Source organism: Toxorhynchites rutilus, chromosome 2 (genome assembly GCF_029784135.1).
Source record: "Toxorhynchites rutilus septentrionalis strain SRP chromosome 2, ASM2978413v1, whole genome shotgun sequence".
NCBI lineage: Eukaryota > Metazoa > Arthropoda > Insecta > Diptera > Culicidae > Toxorhynchites > Toxorhynchites rutilus.
In genome coordinates this window covers 95,125,896-95,151,474 of record NC_073745.1, presented here as the reverse complement: position 1 = coordinate 95,151,474, position 25,579 = coordinate 95,125,896, and the positions used below count along the sequence as shown (strand labels likewise).

The 25,579-nt window shown below is 41.3% G+C and overlaps 1 protein-coding gene across 5 annotated transcripts in view; it reads right to left on the bottom strand.

The window, feature by feature from the left end:
- Positions 1 to 25,579, bottom strand: part of LOC129767470 (uncharacterized) — a 277,112-nt gene that overhangs the window by 4,514 nt on the left and 247,019 nt on the right. For 4 of the 5 annotated variants that reach the window (XM_055768414.1, XM_055768416.1, XM_055768418.1 and 1 more), the window contains exons 4-9: positions 12,773 to 12,975; positions 12,528 to 12,706; positions 12,285 to 12,460; positions 12,006 to 12,219; positions 9,604 to 11,934; positions 9,257 to 9,524 (exon numbers count right to left, since the gene is read on the bottom strand). In XM_055768414.1, coding sequence (XP_055624389.1) covers positions 9,257 to 9,524; positions 9,604 to 11,934; positions 12,006 to 12,219; positions 12,285 to 12,460; positions 12,528 to 12,706; positions 12,773 to 12,975 — 3,371 coding nt within the window. Of the gene's footprint in view, positions 1 to 9,256; positions 9,525 to 9,603; positions 11,935 to 12,005; positions 12,220 to 12,284; positions 12,461 to 12,527; positions 12,707 to 12,772; positions 12,976 to 13,062; positions 13,191 to 25,579 lie in introns of those variants that run through there. The other variant, XM_055768419.1, reaches the window with a different exon arrangement.

The window sequence follows — 25,579 nt, the reverse complement described above, 5'->3', positions numbered from 1 at the left end:
CAGTAAATGAACATATTCCTTAAGATGTTCATTTTACCACCTGTCACAGTAAATCACCTAATAATTCAACGAGTAAACAGAATTAAAAAAAGACGGGTGGGTAATGTCGGGGACATAACCGGAGTGACGTAGGACTATACAAAGGGGACAGCTTTTGTTAAATATATATTTTAAATATATTGTTTTATTTTCTTCTCCTACGTGAATACCTACCTATCTACCTTAAAAATGGATTAGTTTACTGTTTACTCTTCATGAATATGTTGATGGTTCTGAAAAGAACCTTTGGTGTTGTGTTTTTGTTATCACTCGATATTCCCATCTTGTTCGGTTAAACCTTCCTGTTTAGCTATTGCGTTTGCCACTCGCCACAGCTTTCACAGTTGGAAAATTTCTTCCCATCCAGCTTGTGACATGTTGTTCAGTAAATTACATTTGATGCGACGTGCCGGAGAAACACTTTGCCACTCACTGAAACTAATTGTTGCCTTGATGAGCGCCGAACCGAAGCTGCTCTGTTCTTGATGCGGGTTTTCTGATTGTCGTGAGCAGTTTTGCAAGCCAACTCGAGCACTCCGACGGCCGAAACTCTATAATCGCTGTTAGGTATACTGGTGCTCCGGCACCAATCCGTTCGGCCTAGTTACCCTTGCCGAGCAATCAGTGAATGCGACCAACAGCGAACTGGAGACTTGCACGGTTCGAGTGAGACTTTGCCTTTCCCTTAACTTGTCCTCCTTTGTTACGTCCACGATGCCGATGCCGTACAACCACACGGGTTTACGGTTGGAAAGAAAATAAGATATTTTTTTGGGGTCCGCGTGTTTTATACTCTAGCGGTACACACTCACAGGATAGAGACAAATCGGCAGACTCAGCCAGAGGGGCGAGTCCAACGAGACGAACGAATGAGCGTTAAAAGGGAGCGATGGCAAAAAAATACATTCATTACGATTTGTTCGCTCGTTGGATTCACATGTAGGCTAAAAAGGGTCCTTTTCACGATCACAAACTTATCTTCAATCTAAAGAATGTATTGTTTTTTTATCACTCGATATCCCCATCTTGTTCGGCTAAACCTTTCTGTTTAGCGATTGCATTTGACACTCGCCACAGCTTTCACAGTTGGAAAATTTCTTCCCATCCAGCTTGTGACATATTTTACAGTAAATTACATTCAATGGCACCGACCAATTAGCTAAATGTCGAGATAAGTGTAAATTACTGTACTTTCAATCTAGAAGCAATTTAAGAATTGGTGAAAATCAATAAGCTCAGAACAACTGCCAAATTCACATACTCATCATATCCTGGCAAACAAATTATGAAAAAATCAATTTGTGTTTTATTATTATTTTGGATATTGTTTTAGAAAGCATTGAACTGTATTTCCTAAACTCTTTTTTGGAAGGTTTAATGGCCCTGAAAAGCGCCTTGTTTTATGGAATGGTTCAAATTTAGAAAACTTAGTACTCGTGGTTTTGAAAAAAACCATTTCGAACGCCCTCGATGCCGCCTTGTTCTGGATTTGCCACCAAAGCAGTGTGTATAAAGAACAAACTTTTTTCTTCTGCTACCTGATGCCGTTTTGCGATTGCGTTTGCCACTCGCCACTCGCCACTCGCTGCAACTGCCTGTTGTCTTGATGTCCACCGAACCGAATGTGTTCTGTTCCGAATGCGGGTTTTCTTATCGTCGCGAGCAGCTTTACCAGCTAACTCGATCACTTCGGCGGCCGAAACTATATAACGCCGGCTAGGTGGACTGGTGCACTGGTACTAACGCGCTCGGCCTAGCTACCCTTGCGGGGAACTCCAGATCAACACGGTTCGAGCGGGATTTTGCCTTTCCCTTCACTTTTCCTCCTTTACCATGTCCAGACATGGCTGCTTGTGTTGGTTTGTTGATGTGTTGTGATGCGAACCGATATGGTGTACGGTTTGAATGAGAATGATCGTTACGGCAGCGGAGCGGGAATTTTTAAGCTGACTGGCTGGCTCGAGAATTACGCATGTGTGAGACTGCGACCAATGTTTCGTTCATTTTTTTCTTTTTCCTTTCCAATCGTGCTTCATTCTATTTCGCTGCTGCTCTGGTTGCCCGTTTTAATCGGTTCGATTTGAGGAGCACAAAATGGACCAATCAAAAATGGGCACATAGTGCATTTTGACAATGCTTGATATTTCACAATTATTCAATTATTTATCTCAAGAAAAATGAAATGTTATTCGTTATGATAGATGCGTAGATATATTTCCTATCAATTGATGCAAAAACCTTTGCGATCTATTGAGAAATGCTCGAGTTATAAGCGTTCCAAATCTTGCATTTTTTCCTACTTGTTCAGTGCCTAGATTTCCATTTCACCCCCTATATCTTCCGGTTAGACGTAGTCCTACGTCAAAAATATGGCAATGATAATGCAACATAATTCATCTTCCCAGAATTTCTGTGTTGTCAATCGAAAATAGGACTCCGAAGCAATAGGTGTATTTTTCATGCTAGTTCGGTGAATTATTCAATACTAAGAACTTAGTTTCATTATCTTCGAATTGGAAATGCGCATTTGCGAAAGCGCATATTGAACCATATTTTCCCGTCCAATTTTCCTTGTAAATTTAAAATACACTGATTTCATTTTTACCGTCATCTGTTGGACATAAAAAGGGTGTTTTTAAAAATGTTTTTTGATACCAAATGTCTAAAAAATTGCATAAAACGTCGAGATCTGCCTCCTCCGATTTTTTTTTCGACACTTATGAACTAAGCCTTTTTTTGCGGAATACTAGACAAAACGTATGATTTAGGGTTCCAATGGAAATGATCATCTCGATATAGAACTTCGTGCGAAATATTGATTTACTCTTTAAAATACCCAATGCAAAATATTAGGTTGGGGAAAAAGTTATCCATCATTTTCTCGATAGTTGGCTTTAGTGATCAATATATCGCGTAATATCGTTCATACGATTACAAGTTTAGGCTCGTTGTAAAGCAGACATTTCACACTAAAAAAATACTTTTGCTGTTTTTGTTTGTTCCATTCAGTTGTGAGTTACGAATGTTAGCAATGGAGGTTAGGGTGCCAATTAATGTATGGGAAAAAAACGACCCTAAAATTTCAAAAAGTTACCCTATACCAAATTTTCACCACCTCGAAAAAACACCCTATGCCAAATTTCAGCTCAATCGGACTTAAGGTAGAAGGCGCAAAGCGGTCAAAGTTTGAGTTTTTTGAAAATCGAAAAATCACCCTAGGGGTGAGTATAGGAAATCGGGGTTTTCGAAATAAAAATTTGATGGCAAATGTCTTTAAATGAAATGAATGAAACTAGTGATTGATCAGAAACGTCCAGAATTGGCCAACAGAAGAGGTGTTGTGTTCCATCAGGACAACGCAAGGCCACACAATTCTGAGATTTTGATTGGGATGTTTTAATGCATTCACCATATAGTCCAGACCTGACACCAAGCGATTACCACCTTTTTCTTGCATTGTTAAATTTCCAGAGTTATAAGAAATCGGGATCAAGAGAAGATTGTAAAAATCTATTGCTAGAATTTTTCGCCAATAAGGACCAAGACCTCAATGATAGAGACATTATGAAGCTACCTTTAGAATAGCTACAAATTTTACAACAAAACGGTGCCTATTTGACCCAAATCGGACAATCCGAAGCATATTCAAAATAGTTTTGAATTTCACTCAAAAATAATGGATTTCTGTTTTTCCCAACCTAATGTTAGCTCAATAGGACTTCAGTTAATAGTGTCGCAGACGTCAAAATTCGAGTTTTTTGAGAACCGAGGAATCACCGGAAGTTGTGTATTTCAAATGTTTTTTTTTTTTTAATTGCAAAATGACTTAGAATTGCACGAAACGTCATAATTTACTGTTATCTCGAAAACAAAAATGTAACACTAAACAAACACTTAAAACATGTAAGACTAAACAAATCTCATGGAATTCAAAATGATCTTACACAGTAAACCACATAGTATATTCTTGTATGAAAAGAAGAAAAGTTCAGCAGAGAGTTCTATTTATATGAAGCGTACATAAATATGTGCAGGAAAAAGAGATGAAAGACAATTTATTTTAGTTTGTGATTATTCAACATAAATAATTGTTTATCGATGAAAAATGAAACACTGAAACAATAGAGTTATTCACAACAAATTAAACGTATTAAGACCGAAGAAGACGGAAAACTACAAACACTGAAAAAAACATGAATAGCTGACTAAATAGAAAGCAAACTCAGGAGCAGAAGATATTGAATTAGAAAGACATTGTAGAGTTTCTAGCTTAAAACAGGTAAAACTTGAAAAAATATAAAACTTAAACTTCAAATGATATAACTATGGAAAGTAACAGCTAAGAATACTGAAAAGGTAGAGAAAAATGATAACAGCTAACAGAGACGTTATAGAACACAAATGGGAATACTGGGAGAACAAAGGCAACAGAGAGGACATAGAACACTATGAGATGGAGATAGGACGAGAAAAAAAGAATAACCACAATACATCCGAGTTTTAATCAGTTTTTCATTAAAGAGTCGACCTTCAACCTCGAGTTTGGGATAAAAGATTCTTTGAGAGACCTACTTCAAAGTTTTTGAACGCTCGGACCAGGAACCGAGATATTGCCGGAGGTACGTCGGCCCCGTAAGGAGTAAAAAGGTCATGATAACTTTTTTTTTTGAATAAGTAAAATAATTCTCGGAAGTAGGGGATGTGACGGCGTGGGGAAAAGGATATACGATTGATTTGTATAGTTAAATTTTGAGTTCCACTTTATGAGAACCTCTCCTACATGTTATTCTCTAATACGATAGAACCCCGATTATCTGCGATCGGATGATCCACGATGCGGATTGTCCGTGAAAGCTAGTTCCATAGTAAACATATTAAGTTTCCCGGAATTAGTCAGTGAGTGACAGGCTCATGTTCTTTTGTTTTGGTTATGGCTTTCACATTATCACATCATCCGGCCACTGGTGTAAACGACCTCATAGATGGATAGGTTAATGATTTCTGTATTGAAAAAAAAACATAGTTTTCATGCTGGAATATCTTTTTTTCGAGTTTGCACCTCATCTTTAGTCCTTTATGGCGTTATACGCGATTTTCGTCATTCGCGGTGACCTTCCAGATTATTTCGCGTATAATCCTACTGTATTTGAACCATCCTATTATAATGGATACTGATCAAAAGTGAAAAATGAAAACGGAAAACCGAAAATCATAAGTGATTCCGCGTTCCTATGTAATTTTGGCGACTTCGATATTGAAGTTCAATTTCAAAATTTAATTCACTGACAGTTGCATCACGGTATGTAAGTTAACATCAAAGTGATATTAGGCATACACAAAAAGGTAAAATCATTTGTGAGTGGAAATTTTAAATAACTGAAATAATTGTACAGGAGGGGTGAAATGGACGGTGAAATCCATGTTACTGATGGAAAAAATATTCCACTCTCTTTCTCTCTCTCTCTCTCTCTCTCTCTCTCTCTCTGTTTGTTCTATTTCAGTTGCCTGAAAGGCAAACAATTAGAAAGAGAGAGAGTGAAGTTATCCCTCTCGCGGTCGATAAACTTCTACGATTCATATATTACGAATGTCTATGTCCGCATCACAAAGAAATTTACTACTTTTCAGTCTGTTTTAATTACAGTAACAGTATTAGAAAACACTTTTTTTCTAAAAAAATTGGCAAATTAATTTGAAAACAGTATCCTTAATTGCAAGAAAGTGCATTAATGTTTTGGGAAACATAAGTCTCTGAAGACACAATTGAAGTTTTTCTTAACATACCCAAATTCTCCCACATCCCCTATTGCTTGAAATGGGCAAATAATCATTTGTTTAATGTTGCATCTGAATCAATTTTCAATGAATGAATGAAAAAACTCTTTTGAACTTGTTGGTGGTTCTGAAAAGAACCGATGGTTTTGCGTGGTACTGTACAAGCAATTGGTTGATACATGATTCATTTCGTTCTCGTGAGCACAATGCCTGAGATTGTGTGTGTTTGTAAGAGAGATAGAGAGAGAGAGGGGGGCGCCCGTCTTCTATTCTTAGCCGTTATCCCCGGAAACGGTAGCCTTTTTCGATGCTAACGTTTTCTCGGCCACCTTCATAGCATTCATTTTTTTTGGTGGACTCCTTTTTGGCAGCTTCTTGTATACTGCCTTATTTCGATTACTACAAATACAAGCAAGCAAAAGAAACCGCAGCTTACATGTAACAGATACAAGCGGTTTCTCCAGTTGCTCCAGGTGCCTTGATTTTGCGCACGTGTTCGAGAAAACATTCCGATCATTCCAAAAGCAATCATCATTGATGAGTTGGATTGTTATGATTTCAATAACTTTTTTGACGTAGAACTACGTCTTTCATTAAGGGTGCCAAATCTGAAAACAGGTCACGTTTTTATGAGTTAAGTTAACGTTAATAACTATTTTTGCCGCGAACGGATTTTGGCGATTTACATACTTAACGAATCGGAAATTCCGTAAGATTTGTTTAATATGCTATACATTAGAATCTGGTTTGTAAATTGTTAAAATTTATGAAAACTTTAAGCGTTTCCATTTTCCCATACATTTGTTCTGTCCATTTGTGTGCATTCCCGAACAGAGCTGTCAATAACGAGCAACTCATCGACGACCAACGTAGGGGAAATCGTAAGATTTAAAGTCTCCGTGAACAAAGGAAAAGTAGAAGAATGAAGGGGAATGCTTGCCTAAAGTATAAACAGAGGATCTCGCTGAGGCAAACTTTCATTCGGCATCGAACTGTTGAGCAATCCAGTTCACTTTGTTTTCGCTGCGCTTCGATCTAAGATTGGACCCCACAAGTGGTAATCCAACTTGGATATCGTCATTTGGTTTTTCTGTTCATTTTTCGCGTTAATCGTATCGTATAGTGTGTGATGAGCAAGAAGAAGAGGAAAGCAGGCTCGAGCCCTTTAAAAAACGAACGCATTGCCAGGGGCAATAAAATTTCGAGGCAAGCGTCATCTAATGATGCACAGTGAAAAGCGCTCGCACTGAACCGAGCCTTCGCGAGTGTGACATCGCATCGAACAACAGCGAAGTAGGTGATTTCGGCGCGTCGGTCGAAAATGTAAACGCCGTTACCCAGGCAGCAAGCGAAATCAAGCTCCCCCGTTGGTGGTGAAGGCGGTCGCTCTTGACAAACTCATCAGCGAATTCGCATCGATCGGTGTTACAGCAGAGTACAAGCTGTGTGGCATAACACAGTCTTTTTCCAGGCAGTTAACATTGTTTGTTTTCCGTCATCATAAGGTCTTCGTTGGTGCCTTTGAGAATGCATCAACGCATTAAACTGATGTTATGGCGAAGCAGACGTTAAGGTTGTGCGCCGAAAAAATATTTCGGGAATACCAAGCATCTTGAATGTCTTACTGGGATGTTATAAGTTATTTTGGTTCGCGTGCCAGTCGTAAAACTGCCTTCAACTAGGATTGCATTTACGCTAATATTGATCATAATGAAGCATTGATACTGTTTTCGAGGTTGTTATTTACAAAAAGAGTTTATTTCGCTTGTTTAGTCACCAAGGAAGTAAATGTTCTGGAATTTTGTATGTGCTTAGGTTTCGCTTACCAGTAGCAAAACTTCCTCCACTAAGGGTGACAGCTGTGTTCCTTCGAGCATGAGAAAGCTGTGCAACTCTTTTCGAGGCCAGTAATATTAACAGAAGCGTTTCTTTTGAGAATAGCGCAAACTGATGAGAAGTGTTCATATTCCTAGTTGTTTCAAGCCACCAATGTATGGCTCTGTATACATGCTATGGTGAACGCTTGTTTGGCGCTTGGTTTACATTGTACGAACGATGCCTAGATGTGTGATTCCTTTGAGGCAATACTAAATAACATGTAGCATGATATTTGGTACTTGCAAGTGTTGTCATTGTTGTTGTTTCCATGCGGTGCCAAAGATATATTGATGTAGTTATAAGATGTGGAATAATGGAGCTGGTGCAATATGTATGTAATCGACTGTAGCCGAGGTTGTCAATGTCGAAAAAGGTCAACGGAATAGCGTTCGAGGTAAATTTTCAATGCATTTACATGGAATCAATTGCGACATACGATCAGCTAGTGTATTGTTTTGCGAGGGCAAGAATGAATCATCAATCAATTATCGTCAACTGATTCTACAATGAAAAAACCATTTCAGAGATTATTCTACTAAGCAGTTGTTTCTAAAATTTCACAGCATTATAGAATAAAACAAGCGACTTATATAAAATAACAGCGTAGTCCTACGTCAATAATGCGGTCGTATCCTTGACAGAACCTCCTATATTTTTTTCAAAGCTATTTTTGAGCTATTGAAACATTATTTTGGATCAATAAGTAACAATCATACAACGCATAGACATTTTATCTTTCGAATGAAGTAGTTATCATACCATTCCGGTCTGTTGGTTAGAAGGTATTAACGCTCAAATCTTCTTTGTCTGACGTAACGCTCTCGTTTTCGAAACATTGAACTTACACCCCAGTATAGAAATGAAAGACGTAGTCCTTGGTCAATAATCCTGCTTCCATTTGAAATGTCTACTACATAAAAATGTAAACGTGAAAACTTGTGGCAGAATATGGCAGAATCCGTTGATTAGTGAAAGTGAAAATGTGCCATGAAAAATATTTGTTGCATAGAGAAAAATTTCTTATCAGCATGAGAATAGTGTCTCCAATAATTTTAACTAAATCGCATTGGATGTCGTTCATTAATGAGATCGAGGATAAAATATTGGTGATGAATATCGTTCCATTTCATTTCGAGTGCTAGGGTTTCAGTAATAAAGCCTATAACGTTTCGTAAAAACGTAGAAAAGTGAATGAGGTACAAAACTGTTCTGTTCTTCTAACGTGTACCAAATCCTGTCGAAATAAACGGAATAGGTAGTAAAATTGATCTTGGCTCCAGCCAGACTACCACAAGTTGTAACCGGGTCTAGGTGCGATGAAAACAACATTTTCGGTTATCCAGTAATTGTAAGTTTTTTCCAGCGAAACAAAACTAGTTAGGCGTCGTGCACAAATTGCGTAACGCTAAAAATCCGGGTTTGGACCCCCACTTACGTAACGCAATTTCCTATCTCTAATACACAGAAAGTAACGCAACCTCGACTCCCCCCCCCCCCTTATCACGATACGTAATTTGCGCACGACGCCTTATCTGTAACTTCGAAATAAAATCGTTGTACTTACCTTAAACATAAAGTGCTGACCCTGGGTATCCTGTGGCGAGCTTCCACTCTGGTAGCCCGGGCTGGGTGACTCGGCATTCTCCGGAACGGGCGTGATGTTGGCATAGTTCGCCGAGCAGGACAGCAGTCCGCGCAGCTGGGAAGGTGCGCCCGGATGTTTCAACGAAGTTTCACTACCCGCTTGTGTGAGGGCCAAAATCGATCGGTCGATGTTCTGGTATTCCTTACCAGACCGGGGTCGTAGCGTCGAAGTAGCTTGCCGAATGTGTCTATTTGAAACAAAGGAATTCAAGAAAACAAAAATCAACATTGAGCGTCGTCTCAACGTTAAATTTTAATATACCCTACCTCATTCCCTCGGGCGTATCGGACGAGCTGTGGCTGGACAGCGACAGCGTTTCAATGTAATCGGACATGTCCGATGTGCCACTGCTGGTGCTCCTGGAATCGATGTACGGTGCCGTGGTGGCCGCCATAATATCCGGACTTCCGTACATTTTTGTTTTGGGCGGACAAATTGGAACCTCCGCTTCGGCCGAAGTGCTCTTCTCTGGAACGCGACTTTTCTGGAACTGGAACGACAACTCGCGCAGTGGATCAAATGACTTCGACCGACGAGGAAGGGACGCATGTACGCAGTTCTGTTGAGGTATCACGTGGCGCTGGTGTCTCCGCGCGGACATCGCCGTCGTCAGAGGCAGCTCGAATTCGGTGAAGTCGGTTCCGCGCTGCCGCAACGAGCCGGTTGAGACGCCGGAGTCATTGGAGCTAGAACTATCTCTATTCTGGGCCTTGCATGGAACACTTTCCGATCTTCGGATGTAAACGGATTGCGAGTTTTGACTAGGGTTGGTGGAAACGGAAATTTCATCCTCTGTTTCGGCTGCTGTTTTTGAGCAACACATGTCACCAGAGCACATTCCGGTTCCTTGGTGCACACAGGGTGAGGACGATCGTCGGATTTCGATGTTACACGCGGTGGCCATAGGTTTTCGCAATGTTTCCATACTGGGCGAGGCGGTCCCGCTTAGTGGACTGTACACTTCCTCACCTTCATCCAGGAAGCGGGAGGATTCGGCCGAGGCTGACCTCTTTCGGGGCGACAGCTTCTTATCACATGGAAGCAAATCACTGTGATCCAGCAGTTGTTTGCGGGTGTACGGACTGGTGGACGCTTTCAACATGGCACTTCCTGGAATTCGCGTTTCGTCGTCGATCCGCTTCCGACTGCGATCAACCGCGGGACCACAAAGGCTCGGATTGCTGGCGGATTTTTCGCCGATGATTCGGCTCATCCGTTGCTTAAGTAGGTCGGATTTGAACGGTAACGGAGGAGCCGTTGGTGATGCGGGTGGGGGCTCTGCATCCGATGCCGCTGTTTGGGCGGCCGGAGACATCGGGATGTAGCCTGGAAATTTGGACTTGTTGATAGCTGGTTCCATCATCATGTAATTTTCCTGTTTGTCTGCAGCCTGAGTCTCAGCTTTGGTTTGTTCAGCCTCCGGAGTTTTTGCGCTGGGATGACCACACTTATGGCAGATCTTCTGCTCCTCCTCGAAGTCCTGCATCGAGAGACCAGCTCTCTGTAGGACCTCCTTGGAATTTTCGTAGTTTTCGAGTGATCTCTCGAACTCCAAGTTTGCGTAGTTGGATTTCTGATCCGCGGGAAGTATCTCCACGTCCTCGTAGTTGTTGTAACTACCATCGCTCTTATCCTTGGTGCCTTCGGCTTCGGTCTTGCACTCACACGATCCCTCCAGTCGATTACGAATCTTCTTAGTCATATCTACGGTTGCGTAGATAGCATTCTCATTGCTAGCGTCCACAACCGGCATCTTACCCTCGCCACTTAGCTTAACCTTATTAATATGTACACCCGTATTTTCAATTCCGTTCCCTCGCTTGCACAGCGGCAGTGATATCCAATTATCAGCCCAGGACATCACCCTATTGCACGTGCAGTCGACCCTAGGACCCCCCAATTCCTTCGCGTGCTGCGTTACGCTTTGCTGGACTCCACTGAGGCACCCACAGACGGCCTTACTCAGCGAAAGAGGCGTGTCGTAGTTACCGTAGCTACCCACATCTCCCTTATCACCACTCGGCGTCTCTTTGGACAGGTACTCTTGTATTTTCTTAGGTGTGTCGTAGTTCTCCGCTGCGCTACCGCTTTCATCGACAGCGACCGGGATCTTTGGGATGTCATAGTTTTCGTAGGGACCAACGGCCGCATTTGGCTGAGACGGTCGGCAAGACATGATGGCCGAATGAATGGGAGCGGTGATGTGCAGTGGGATTTCTTTGGGTTTCGGTGGTCTTCCCGGTGGGCAACACTGGCACGGGGAGGTGGGCCGATTGTGCATGCAGGTGAACTGCGTGGCAGGGACCTTCTCGTACCAGGACTCAGCGCTTGGTTGACTCGGGGCACAGGTCTGCCGGGGGATGGAATACTCCGAGTTGTTACTGCTACCGTGCGAACATAGCGACATCCTATCTAGAGCGGGGGTTTTGGAAATGTGCGATTGGTTGATGTGATTGTTGTGTTCAGTCATCGTGTGCCAGGCGGGCGTTGGTGCGACCGCTCCCGGCGTTCCCGTAACGGTCGAACTGCGGGACATCGAGGGAGCGCCCAGCTTGGAGATGCAGCTCATGCAACGCTCCAAGTTGGCGACGGTACTCCTGTTTGTGGGAATGATGATTTTTGATTTAGCCTTTTGCTTGGATTAGCGGACGGATAGCAAGTAACTTACCTAGGGAATGAATCCATTTCGTTGATACTGTCGTGTCCTTCGGAAACGGAAGCCGTATCACCACAACCATAGTTACTATCCAGATCTCTGGACTCTGCCGAAGGCCAATAAGCCGTTCGGCAGGTACATGTCGAGTTCTCGATATGTACCGTGCAGATGTCGTCATTGTAGTGAGTGCAACGTGACTCCGCTCCTTTCCGGGGGCTATCCAATGCTGTGAACGAAAGAAACAACAGTTTCAGAATGGTCCGTGGACTACCCCTTAGCCCGCAGAATTACCTGTAATTTTCTTCGCAGCTGCTCGCTTCTTCGTAGCGAGTTTACCCTGTGACGCCAACTTCAGGGCATGCGTAATCTCATCCCCCAGATCCGTTACGAATACGTACAAACCCTCGCCCTTCCCACAGCTCGATCCTCCCTCGAAGCAGAACCGATTATCTACGACTCCGTACCGTCTGCGGATTGGAATGAGTGTGTGAGTAAACCAACATTTGTTCGTCGAGGGGTTCGCCGGGACCTTACCTGAGATGTTGAATGTTCCACATGCCAGTCAGTCGTGGTGGAACGCCCGTCGTCAAACAAAATCGATGATCCTGAACGTGCATCCGTGCTGGTCCCGTCGACAGTTTAGCTTTTGGCGGCGCCGACGAGACCAGCACCAAGTACTGCAAGTCATCTCCCAAGTTGTTGGATATTTTGACCTAATGCACGGCGAGGGAGTCGGTGTGAAACTTGCGTACGAAATACTGAGATATGAGGAATCTTACCTGCCACTGTATCAGTCTTTCCCGGGTGTCGAACGCAAGCACCACTATCACGTCCTGACAGATTATTGCTATTGTGTTGGACTCTTTGTCCAGCGTGAAGCCGGTCTCGACGCCGAGGAAGTGCTGCAGCGAGAGCGAAGCCTTCGTCTGGCCATTTTTGTAGCGATCTTTGGAGTCCCGGTACAGCTGCAGATGGAGACAGTCTGGAAGGGAGAAAAATAGGAATAAATTTGTTAATATTGATAGCTGATTGTATGCAATAATATGTTCTAATTGATTTTTCTCATTACAGTGGGAGGGATAAACAGTGCAATAATCGCTCATTTGGTGGTAAATTGTTGTCCTCCACAAACAATATTCTCACTCCGCGGAACCGCGGAAAGAGGTAAAGTCATACAACGTTAAACCACCTGAAAACAGTAAGCAGTAATGATCGCACTCAAGCTGCAGGGCGAAAATCTGAGCTACGGCCCGGCAAATTGTTTCACTTGTAATCCGCTGCTGTTATTCTCGACAGTAATCCACTTTTTATGAGTAATGCGCCAAGATTACCAGCGCGCTAGTTTGTAGAATAAAATAATAAAAGCGAAATTATACTCTGTCTCGAAGGCAAGGACCGGATCCGAAGCATATAGTGTTGACGCTTTCGGTGTCACCGCCACCACCACTGCCGGTATTACTGAGCAATGAAAAGTAATCCCACTGAATCATCTCATTAGGAACTGCCAGCGCGAGACTTATTCTTTATGAAGTGGGTGGCGAAGCGGAATCCTTCCTTTCCGTACCGGCCTAGCCCTCATCCAGTCTCTGGGTGTGGTGTCACCTTCATGCTGCTTTTCTCTCACACCCAACGTCCACAGCACAGGACCGCTCCATTTTCCCGGGGATGGACAGATGAATTATTATTCAACGTTTCGCTCGTTAATCATATTTTTGTTCTATACGAGCAACTTCGGACCGCCTGTGCTCTGCGGCTTGATGACTATGCACAATTTTCTGGCTGAAAGTCAACGCGATAGTTCCGTCCATGAGATGGCGAATCTTCGTGTGCCTACCGTCCACCACGCTAATCCTTTTTTTCCTGTGGCATCTTGCACGTAATTGATACCGAATGACAAAGCGAGAGTCCAGTGTTCTTTAGTATTTTTTCACCAATCCAAGCAAGTCGACTTCTAATTTCCTCCCACAAATTAGAAACGTGTCAAACCACTGGCGGTGACATGCATTCCGATGAATCGTCGAATAAATCGGGCACGATTTCAACTGACAAACAATGTAAAGTGCGTTTGTCTGCAGGCGAAATGACTCGGACTCGTTATCCCACACGTCCGATCGTAAATCAGGACTTACACGACCAGATAACAGCTGGTAACTATAACAAATCGTCAAAAAGAAGCCGGCCACCGGCCGTCCGCTTGTGCTACTTTTTCTCGTACTCTTCCTTTTCTCGGTAAAAGCCCACCCCGAGAAGATGTGGACAGCAAAATTTGAGCCACCGACCCACCTACCTCCCATGACAGGGCAACAACAGCGGCATTGCTGCGAAGTAATGCGTAACCGTTTATCTTGCTAATCCTACCCTTATGGTCTCCAAAATAATGTATGTCGACCGAGCGGGGAGCGTTGGTAAGAATCCTCCGCAGCCGTAAGTGTCCTCATTCACCAGCAGCAGCGGCAGCAACCTTTGTCTTGCTGGACAGAAACCACAAAATGGGTGGCCATTGCTCTGCCATCAGCAAGAAGCGGTCACTGCGGAGACGTGAGAATGTTTCATCGGCAGAACGCATGCACCGGCTCTGATGATGTAATAAGGGGAAGCATGATTCGGACTTTAGGTGCTCTTATGTAGCTCCGTATGAGTCAGGATGTGAGTATGCCGAATTGTAGGAATTGCTCAAATCACCAGGTATAACGGTGCTCCATAACAGTACACTACACTCTGTCCAACTTCTATAAGACCACCCTGATTCAATTTCGTTGCAACAAAATAGTTAGAATTTCAACAAGATACATTTATACATTGTTGAATGCTTATAATAAAGTATATTTAACGTCAATTTCGTTCAAAAGAGTTGTTTGTTTATTTATTGTGCTTAAATATGATAATTTCAGCTGTCCAGTTTCTATAAGACCACTTCAAAATTCATAAGTAAAGGGTGTGTCACATCAAATTGCATCACGGAAAAAACGCTGTAGAAATTCGCCCAGTAGACCGATCCTTTTGAAAATTTTAGACAGTAAAATAAAAACTATTAAACAACTTTTGGCATTTTCTTTTTATTCATACTTCGAGCCCAAGCCCGTATGCTCGCACCTTCCTCTTTACCCCGTCCATAAGGTTCTGTACAACGTCAGGATGTAGTTTTTTTTGAACAGAAATCCATTTTCTCTTGAAGTCCGCCTCCGATTTGACAACTTTTGGGTTCTTCCGGAGGGTCTGCTTCATAATCGCCCAATATTTCTCTATTGGGCAAAGCTCCGGCGCGTTGGGCGGGTTCATTTCCTTTGGCACGAAGGTGACCCCGTTGGCTTCGTACCACTCCAACACGTCCTTTGAAAAGTGGCACGAAGCGAGATCCGGCCAGAAGATGGTCGGGCCCTCGTGCTGCTTCAATAGTGGTAGTAAGCGCTTCTGTAGGCACTCCTTAAGGTAAACCTGCCCGTTTACCTTGCCGGTCATCACGAAGGGGGCACTCCGCTTTCCGCAAGAGCAGATCGCTTGCCACACCATGTACTTTTTAGCAAACTTGGATAGTTTCTGCTAGCGAATCTCCTCCGGAACGCTGAATTTGTCCTCTGCGGAGAAGAACAACAGGCCCGGCAGCTGACGAAAGTCCGCTTTGACGTAGGTTTCGTCGTCCATTACCAGGCAATGCGGCTTCGTCAGCATTTCGGTGTACAGCTTCCGGGCTCGCGTCTTCCCCACCATGTTTTGCTTTTCGTCGCGGTTAGGAGCCTTCTGAACCTTGTATGTACGCAGGCCCTCCCGCTGCTTGGTCCGCTGGACGAATGAACTTGACAAATTCAGCTTATTGGCGACATCCCGGACCGAACTTCTCGGATCACGTCTAAACTGCTTAACTACGCGCTTGTGATCTTTTTCACTGACGGAGCATCCATTTTTGCCGTTCTTCACCTTCCGGTTGATGGTTAGGTTCTCGAAGTATCGTTTTAGTACTCTGCTGACCGTGGATTGGACGATTCCCAGCATCTTACCGATGTCCCGATGTGACAACTCCGGATTCTCGAAATGAGTGCACAGGATTAATTCACGACGCTCTTTTTCGTTCGACGACATTTTTCCAAATTTACGAAAAATTAACAGTGAAGCATGGTCAACGTGATCTATACACTCTTATCTGATTATAAGCGAAAGCTGAAGATATAATTCCTAAAAATAAAATTTCTACAGCGTTTTTTCCGTGATGCAATTTGATGTGCCACACCCTTTATTATCAATGAAAAATTCAAAACGATCGGCTGATTTTCTTGTCAATAATTGGTAACCTTGCCATTTGAACTAATAACCTTGTAAATTCGTGTTGGAATACTATTTACCAAATTCTCCTGAACGGATTTCTCGATATTTTTCCATTTTTCAGATATTGAAACATTGAGCTATTCAATCGTGGTGTACCGTTTTCCCTCAGTGTAGATTCTGCATACTAGGATCCCCCCTGAGATTTTCGACAGAATTCAAGTCTATAGAGCGAGCCGGCCAGTCCAATAAATTAAGTTTTTGGTCCTTAATCCATTGCTTAGTTTACTTGCTGTTATTAATAGTAGCATTATTTTGTTGGAATGTGAATGTGACGATATCCACGCAAAAACGGTAGGAGAGAGGATTCCAGAACATGTGTGACATCATGTGAAAGCTATCTTGAGCTTTCCGGTTGCACAGAATCCCGCCCAAACTATGCACGAGCCTCCACCAAAATTCCTGGTTGAAAGATACTGTTCCTTCTTCCGTAAATCACGTCAGTACCCGTTGAAACCATGAGGACCATCCAAATTGAACTTGTTTTCGTCAGTGAAGATAACCTATACATTGAAGAATTTTCCGTTATGGTATACAGCAAAATGTATTCTTTTGGAAACATTCTTTGTCACAACCATGTCCCACTATCGGTTCGTGTGAGCTTCGGCAAAACTCAAACGTCTTCCGATGTGAGATGGTGTAAGATGAGGAGTTTTAACCTTCAAGCCCTCTTCATGTGAGGATATTTAACCAAAATTTGACGAATTGTTACCCGAGCAGTTGAGCAGTTGAAATATTGCCTCATTTGCACATGCGATTTTGAGGTATTCGAACCTGTTCTAGCTATTTCCCGCTTATCCTGGTCAGAGCGCTTCGATTTACGTGGAGCTTTCTCCTTCTTACCGTATCCTTGAGGATTCGCCAAATAATTGGGCCCTACTTGATGGGATCGTGCAATCCAACGAGAAATTGCTCTGATACCAACATTTTCTTGGTGCAATGCATCGATTTGTCTTTCTTCTCTCTCCGTGAGGACTTTTCCCTTTGGCATTTTCCAGATTTAATTGATCAGAACAACTAAAACAACGTAAAATGTAACTGGTCTTATAGAAACTTGACAGTTGAAAATACGAAAACATTCGTTTACGCTCAGCACAATGACACAAAGCAGCAAGTTCATCACCTGGTCTTATACAAGTTGGACAGAGTGTATATCCACGATGAGATCAATTTAATATCGATGATTTAAGGTTCAAGTTTTAAGAAATTTTGGACACTGGTTAAGACATTCGAATGTGTTTCATCATGACAATCTTAATTCAGGACTCCGAAAGATATTCGATAAAAAATAGCTCACACAATGACATATTAACTCTTTAATTCCTGCGAAACCTCCAAGGAATAATTGTTCTCTCACTGAATGAATTCCCTCACTAAAATTCATGTCTAAGTTTCTATACCAAAAATGTCACATTGATAGATATTAATCTTGATTATGATAATGACCACCTTTGAAATCCAGCACTGCCTACAAACGTCGTGGCATCGATTCAACAAGGTTACTGGTCATTGTGGACGGAATACTTTTCCAGATTTCCTTAAGGGAGTATTCTAGTCTAGAAATTAAAGAAATACCGTTTTTTTTCCTTCATATTTCTGAAGATTTGACGTACAAGAAACTTCAAACGCGTTTTTCCGAAACTAGTTTTTTTAAAAGCTGGCGTACACGATATTTCAAGTTCTACTGAACCGACTCATTCCAAATCCGACGTGAATAAATCTTTATACATTTCTCTATCGCATTAACTAATAAAGAATATATATACAGCCATTCCATGCTAAACCGATATAGTGGTTCTCAGATTTTGTTCAAACGCGGTAGTTTTGTTCTTTATCGCAAATTATTAGACCCGTATTTTTTAATTTTTTTCTTAGGGTGACCATTTCCATTTTAGGGTGGTCCGAAAAATCCGCACTTTCGCCAAAAATTACTTTTTTTCAAAAATTCATAACTTTCTAAGCACTGGACCAATTCGGATGTTCGACATATTAAATTAAAGCCAATTTGCTGGTCTTTTTTGGAAAAAATACTATAGTTGCAGAAAATTGTAATTATGTTTTCGTTATCATTGATTGTATTTGTTTTTTAGAGTTTTCATGGTCTCAGGACCAAAGGCACTATATATTTTTATATTTTTTTTCTGGAAAGCTGAGGATTTTTCACATAACCAGGCGTCCAGGGTGGCGTTTTCTTTCGTTTTTTGAGTTATGATTTTTCGAAATTAACCGGTGGTCCAGGTCATTCAGCCATTATTTAACGACGAAAACATTCTATTGTATCTGTTGGCAAATGAATAAATATTAGACTGAATTTCCCAAGATCATGGAATACGCAGTTTTATAATGACAGTAGAATTAAAGGTGTCTTCCAAATTTCAGATCAATCAGTGAACAGGAACGGGGTCAATTTTCTATTAATGTGGGACAACCCTACAAACATTCAAACATACATACAAACAGGTCAAGCTGATTGAAATCATTTAAATAGTAATTAGTTGTTTGGGGAATGCAACCATATTGGAATTGAATTTTTCATGATCTGCTATGTTCTACTAGTCGAGAACATTCTTTTGATACCCTCATTGATGAGATTTGAAAAAAAAATATATGGTCCCATTTTGTGATGGCGGCCATTTTGGATTTATATTTTTCATAAATAACTGTATTCTACTACTCAATCCCTTTCATTTGATATACATATTGATGAGAAAATGTGTAATCCGCCATTTTCTAACGGATTTATATTTTTTCATAAATAACTGTGTTGTTCCAGTCAAGCCCTTTCAGTTGATACCCACATTGAAGCGGTTCTGAGGAAATATGTAATGCGCCATTTTGTAGCAGTCGCCATCTTTGATGCACATTTTCCATGAATAATTGTGTTCTACTGATTAAGCCCTTTGATTCGATACCCATATTGATGAGATTTTAGGAAAACCCATATTGATGGGATTCTCCGCCATTTTGTAGTGGCCGCCATCTTGGATTTTCAAGATCATGGAATACGCAGTTTTATAATGACACCAGAGATAAAGATATGTTCCAATTTTCCGATCAATCGGTCAACAGGAAGTGGGTTAAATTTCTATGAATGTGGTACAGCACTACACACAAAGTTACAAAGTCACAAATATACAAACGGATCAACCTAGAAAAAACCGTTCAATAAATAAATGCAAATCATCATTACATAACGTTTACCGAGAGAAAATTCTTTTTTTTTGTCTCGATTATACGGAGGATTCGATTATCCGGAGTGAAAAAAAAACAATACTCCGGATAATCGAGTCCGACCTGTATTTCAATGCATAACACTTCGGCAACCGTTGGAATTATTCTGAAAACAGAGTTTCGTAATCGGCTCCGAAACAACACGATGAGCCCAATCTTGAAATCTAAACATCGTCAAGGCAGACGTAGAACTACGTCTTTTAGAAGGGTTATTTTTCAAAAAATTTTAAATTATGAATTGTTATTTCATATTGGATTTCATCAACCCGGACTACTGCGGCAAGCTTCCAAAAAGAAGGCCATAAAAATACACCGAATTGATTAATAGCCGAATTGATTAATAGCATCGATCCCCCGGAACCTTCACCACCGGTAAAAATGTTTGATGGTTATATGAATGAGACGTTGTCACGTTAACACTAATGGGACCGGAAACCAGTGATCCCTAGTTATAGCACGTTACTTAAATCCACACCATTGGGATGTCATTTACATCAACCACTACAGGTGAAAAGAATCCCCCGTTCGTCGTCTCGACCCGACCTAGCAACCCAAAAAAGGAATAAAAACCCCTCCCATTCAGACGTTTGTTCTCCCTTTTGCTTTTCTTTAAAAACCGGGAAAAAGCACCTTACCTCACAAGAGGGCTACGAGGCGCCGGAACGAATCGCTTCGGTTTAATGCTTCGTGTGGATATGATGCCTTCGAAGAAATGCACCCACACAAAAAAAAACACAGATCTTCAGAGTTTTCTTTTGGAGAGTATTTTTTCCAAGGTGGGCCATTCTTCATTCCACCTTGATACTCATTGTGGAAAGTTGGAGAAAAACACACACACACACTCTTTTTATGCTCTCGTGACGCAGTCAGCTTTTGTTGCACTCTCAGCCACGTATTTTTTTTTTTTATTTTTTTTTTCGCAGTTTCGTCTATTGATGATGATGGATGATTTCGTTGTTGTTGTTGTTGTTGCTTGGTTTAGAGTTCTTGTGTCCCCCGCTGGTAAGTATTTTGTTTTTATCTTTCGGTTGAGGATTTTCAGCGCATTTGTCTGCGCCACAAGCACCGCTCTCTTCCGGTTCGAGTAGGGAATGCCAGATGATTTATTGCACGCGTGCTGCTACCCATTCTCCTCTCCGCAGTATGTGACGCAAAAATGGAGAAGCATGAAAAATAGCTGCTTGAGAGGAAAATAAAATACATTTCGACAAAACAATGTGCTTCCTCGCGAACAATGGTGCCCATTGTGTGCCCGAGCATAATTAAATCATCCATTGAGCGCTCGGCAAGTGCTCGGCGAGATATCGGCAAAACTCAGCACATGCACAAGTGGATAACAAATGATGCCTTGTTTGGATTTTGACGTCGCAAAAGATGTGGCTTACACATGGTTCTCATCCTGGACCAGTTCCCATCCAATCCCGTAATGATTGAAGCTGTCTCTGTTGGAGTTAATCGTTTTACAAATGCCGTACTCACGCCTTCAGTTCTTGGAGTAAATCGGAGCATCGGAACAAGTCAAATTCCGTGAAAACCCCAAATGTGTACACAATTACATTTTTATGGTCGGGCAATCGATTGAAACGTGTGTGCGTGTGTGTGGAGTTTCTGCGGTTCTCGAACCTTCCGCTGAAATGTCTATTTCTAAATGCGAATTCATGGGATAATCCCATGAATATATATCCAGCTTTTTTACAACCATGTGAAGCGAGCGGTGAAATTGTGCTCAAACCGAGGCTTGCCAAAAATGCTACACCTGTTCGCAAATTTCCACATGAGCACCAGTCTCAGCCGAGTGTGTCCGATTATTCAGACTTGGGTATTTTTTTCGAGTCTACCATATTCCTTTTATTTCGGAACCCTCCACCCACGCACACACACACACGGGAACAGACGGGTGGGAAGGTATGCTTCACAGTTCGTAACATTAATGCTCCAGCTACACAACTAAATCACGACCGTGGGCCCAACCCACCGATGGATGGATCGCAAGCAAAAAAAAAATCCGGCCAATCATAAACATAATGCTTTGGGGCTAGGAAAAAAATAATGATGTGAACTTCTTTTCCCGTCCTAGGCAAAATATGCTATTCGTTCTGCAGCATCAGAGTGGTTCCGATGCATGTGGAGAAAATTGTGGCGATGGGTGGGAGGATAAAACCACTTTCTCACAAGCGCCACCAGCAGCCGCAGAGTTTAAGTGTTTTGATAGAGTTCCACAAGCTGTGAACGAAAACACACTGACACACACGCATACATATATCGTTATACACACAGAGAAAAGTGCTCAACGTGGCGACACATTATAAAGGAATTTTTCATTGGCAGTCGGCGGCGCGATGGTTTCCGTTCCTCCTTTTTTTTTTGCATTTCGCGACTTTTCCAGCTACGGCACAGGATAAGCTTCGGCGATGAGAAATTGAGACCAGCGATCGTTTGCAGGAGTTCCAGCTTTTTTTTACACCCCGTGAAAGTAAAGAAAAATAGCTGCCCAGGGTGAAGAACTTTCAACTGTCGTTAAACTTTTTTACGCGGCACTTGGTTTGAATCTCTGCAAAGTGTCGCCTGGTGTGTTTTTCGTTCCCTGCAGATAGAACTCGGGAACAAGAGGTACAGGTAATGGCGTCGATTTGTCAGAACAATGTCTGGAAGCAGGGTTTCCCTTCCCTCTTCTGACACCATATCTGGCTGCGAATAAAATCAGAATAAATTATAAGCGAAAATCAAACGATCGGCGATAACAAATTAGACGATTCAAGACTTTTGGAGTTGATACAAGAAAAAGGTTGGCAACTGTCGTAATTTCAATAAAAAAACCTCCCCTCCATATCCGATCCGAATCCAACCCATTATTTTACAGCATTCACTGAACCAAAATTGAAAAGCGTTGGATAGAGGCGAAGAAACAAAAAAAATCATATCTCCTATTGACTCGCAAATCCGTTTTTGAATGGTATCGACAGGATACGGCAGACGGAAAAAAAGTAATACCAGAAAAAAATCCTCCGTAGTACACATCCCTTTTGTTATTTTGTTCCATATTATCGCATCCAATTCGCGCAGATCCACGTGAAATCGGAATCGACATATTCGAGGCGAAACGAAATCTGTTTGCCGAGCCAACCGTGGCGAAACAAATTTGCTGCACACAGATCGAGATAAATCCTGCCGATTTCTCCGCCATGGGTCCCCACGAGTTGATAGGTCCTGGAATCGATGATAGGCGTAGCGAATACACGCACAAGCGCGGCTGTCCAGTTTTGATATGCGTTCCTAGCGAAGGCGGTGGGTGTTGGGGTGGATAATATAGTATAACTAGTAGCTATATTTTGTTTGTGAAAAAAATGTGTGAATAATTATTTGGGATGGTTTAAACCGAATCATGGAAATATATCAAACTTAAAAGTAATTCAACCAATAACCTGTTTTGTTTTAGGTTTGCCATTTAAAAAAAAAATCAACAGTCTTGTTAATGTCTATTACAAAAAAAAAAATATAATTATAATTAGATTATAATTGTATTCTGATAGTCATTGTGTGGCTTTTTGGCACCGACATCATGCAATTTGTAATTGTTATATAGTCATCTCACTATTATGGCTCAGTCCTTGCTATATATTGCTTTATATTAACACGTTGATCCCCGATCCGGTCACTAGGGGCCGACATTGAACTTTTTGGTAGGAGAGCGCTGACTGACTCGGGCAGACAGTTACAAAATATGAGAATAAAAATATATATGGATTGTTTTCGGATGTATTACAAAATGTGAATACTTTCTAGTCGCATTTATGACTATTTTCTATTCATACAATAAGTATTTTTAGGAGCCGCGACCGAAACTGATATTGCGCAAACGCTCGGGGCTCGGGGCTTTGGGGCTCAACGTGTTAAAAATAAATCACGACTATTCAATCATTTTTTTTTCTTTATGCAAGTCACAAATATACTTTTTCTCGATGTACGCTTTTCTGAACTTTATACGACAAGTCGAATGAACAAGAGTCGTTAGAATATGTATGAATTCATTAATTTAGTGATGTTCAAGCCTTCGTATACACATACGAAGTTGAATAGCAAAACTTACATTTCCTAGTTATATGAACCACGTGACCTCAACGGTACTTCCGAAAACCATCTGAAAATAATAAACTAGGACCAAACACTCTACTTGTTCTTGAAATGGATGATAAATTCGAGGGATGGATTCTATATATTTCCAGAGTCGGGTTACCAATCAATAAATCAAATCTTACAAATCTGAGTATACAAAAAAGATCCGAAAAGGCGAGAGCTGCCGGATTTTATTTCAAATCTTTCGGACTATACACTGCGTTTCACAACTATAGAACCACTCATTTTTTAGAGTTTCCAAAGATATGTGAAAAATCGGTTGAATTGAAGCAATGTCATGGAAAAAAAAGGTAATGAAGATGGTCGTAATGAACTAATTCGCTAATAGTGACGTCAGTCGTTGTGTTTATCTTCAATTACCCACCGCATCCATGTAAAAATGCTTTTTTTTATCTGTATTATAGTGACTTTTAACACATTTGGCTGGTTCGTCACTTTTACTTCCATTTTTGGAAGAATGTCGGGAGTGAGAATTGAACTCGTGACCTTTAGCGTGAGAGGCATGGATGCTACCTCTACGCCAGATCGCCTCCACCATGTAAAAATGCTATTTTCAGGAATTAATTTATCAATTAAAAACGTACATTTTTGTAGAGCTCCCGCTGGCTAATGTGATAGCATGGAGTGAATATTTGAGAAATCACGTCGAACAAGACGGATATAAGTGATATTTTCATGTGCCATTTTCAATCCCCCACGTTCATAGAATCAAACGAAGTTTCATTATTTTACCATTATGAAGTTGATGTTTCGAAGGCTCTCAGTGTCGGTGTGTATGTTGTGAGATAATAATCACCAATCAATCAAAATTTCACCGAATATGTTACCGCTTTCGAGAATTAAGCACACGAATGCTCTCTGGACCTTTTTACCACATGAATAATCAAAATAAGCCACAATATAATTGTCATCTGTTAAAAAAACAACCAGTTGAATGATTTCATGAGAATTTCGGCTCAAATTATCATCAAATTAACATTCCATAATGAATGCAAATAATTACAACATGATATTTTGCTTGTCAATACAGATACACTTCGCCTACAGATTCACCTCTATATGTACCTCATTGGAATTGAAGTATAAATTGTAGGATATCATAACTATTTTCATTTGTAAGACTGGCTATTTGAACTTTATGGTAGCGTCCAGGCGCGAAACATACAAAAAACTAAAATTCCAGTGTTTCATAACTATAGAACCAGATGGAAAAATTCTCACCCCTTTAAAAAATGAACGTCGATTTCACAGGAATTACAATAAGTTTCTAATTCGTAGGTCATCTTTAGTTCTCAATCAGTTCGAATAACCCATTCGGGGTGGTTTTGACCAAGCTGCGCCATGTGTAGTGTGTATTTCGTTTTACGCAGAGGATACTACTCGGTTAAGCTCTTTAACTCACTCATACTGCTTGTAAGCTGCATCTACTATTCGTACGTACTTATTGTAATTCCTGTGAAATCGACGTTCATTTATTGAAGAGGTGAGAGTTTTTCCGTCTGGTTCTATAGTTATGAACCACTGGAATTTTAGTTGTTTGTATGTTTCGCACCGGGACGCAACCATAAAGTTCAAATACACAGTCTTATAAATAAAGAAAGTTATGATATCCTACACTTTATACTTCAATTCAACCGACTTCCCACATATCTCTGGAAACTCCAAAAAATGAGTGGTTTCATAGTTATGAAACGCAGTGTATATTCAATCAAAAATTTTTTGGATACAATAATTTTAGCTGGCTCTCAAGTGTCCGGTTTCCGTTTAATGACTTTTTTGATGAATACAAAAAGCACGACATAATCTAATAAATCTTTTTTTTCCTGTTTCACTTTACCCAAAACTCGAAAAGATTCCTTCAGGCACTGGATAAATATATTTCGAGCCTATGAAGATTTTTTTAT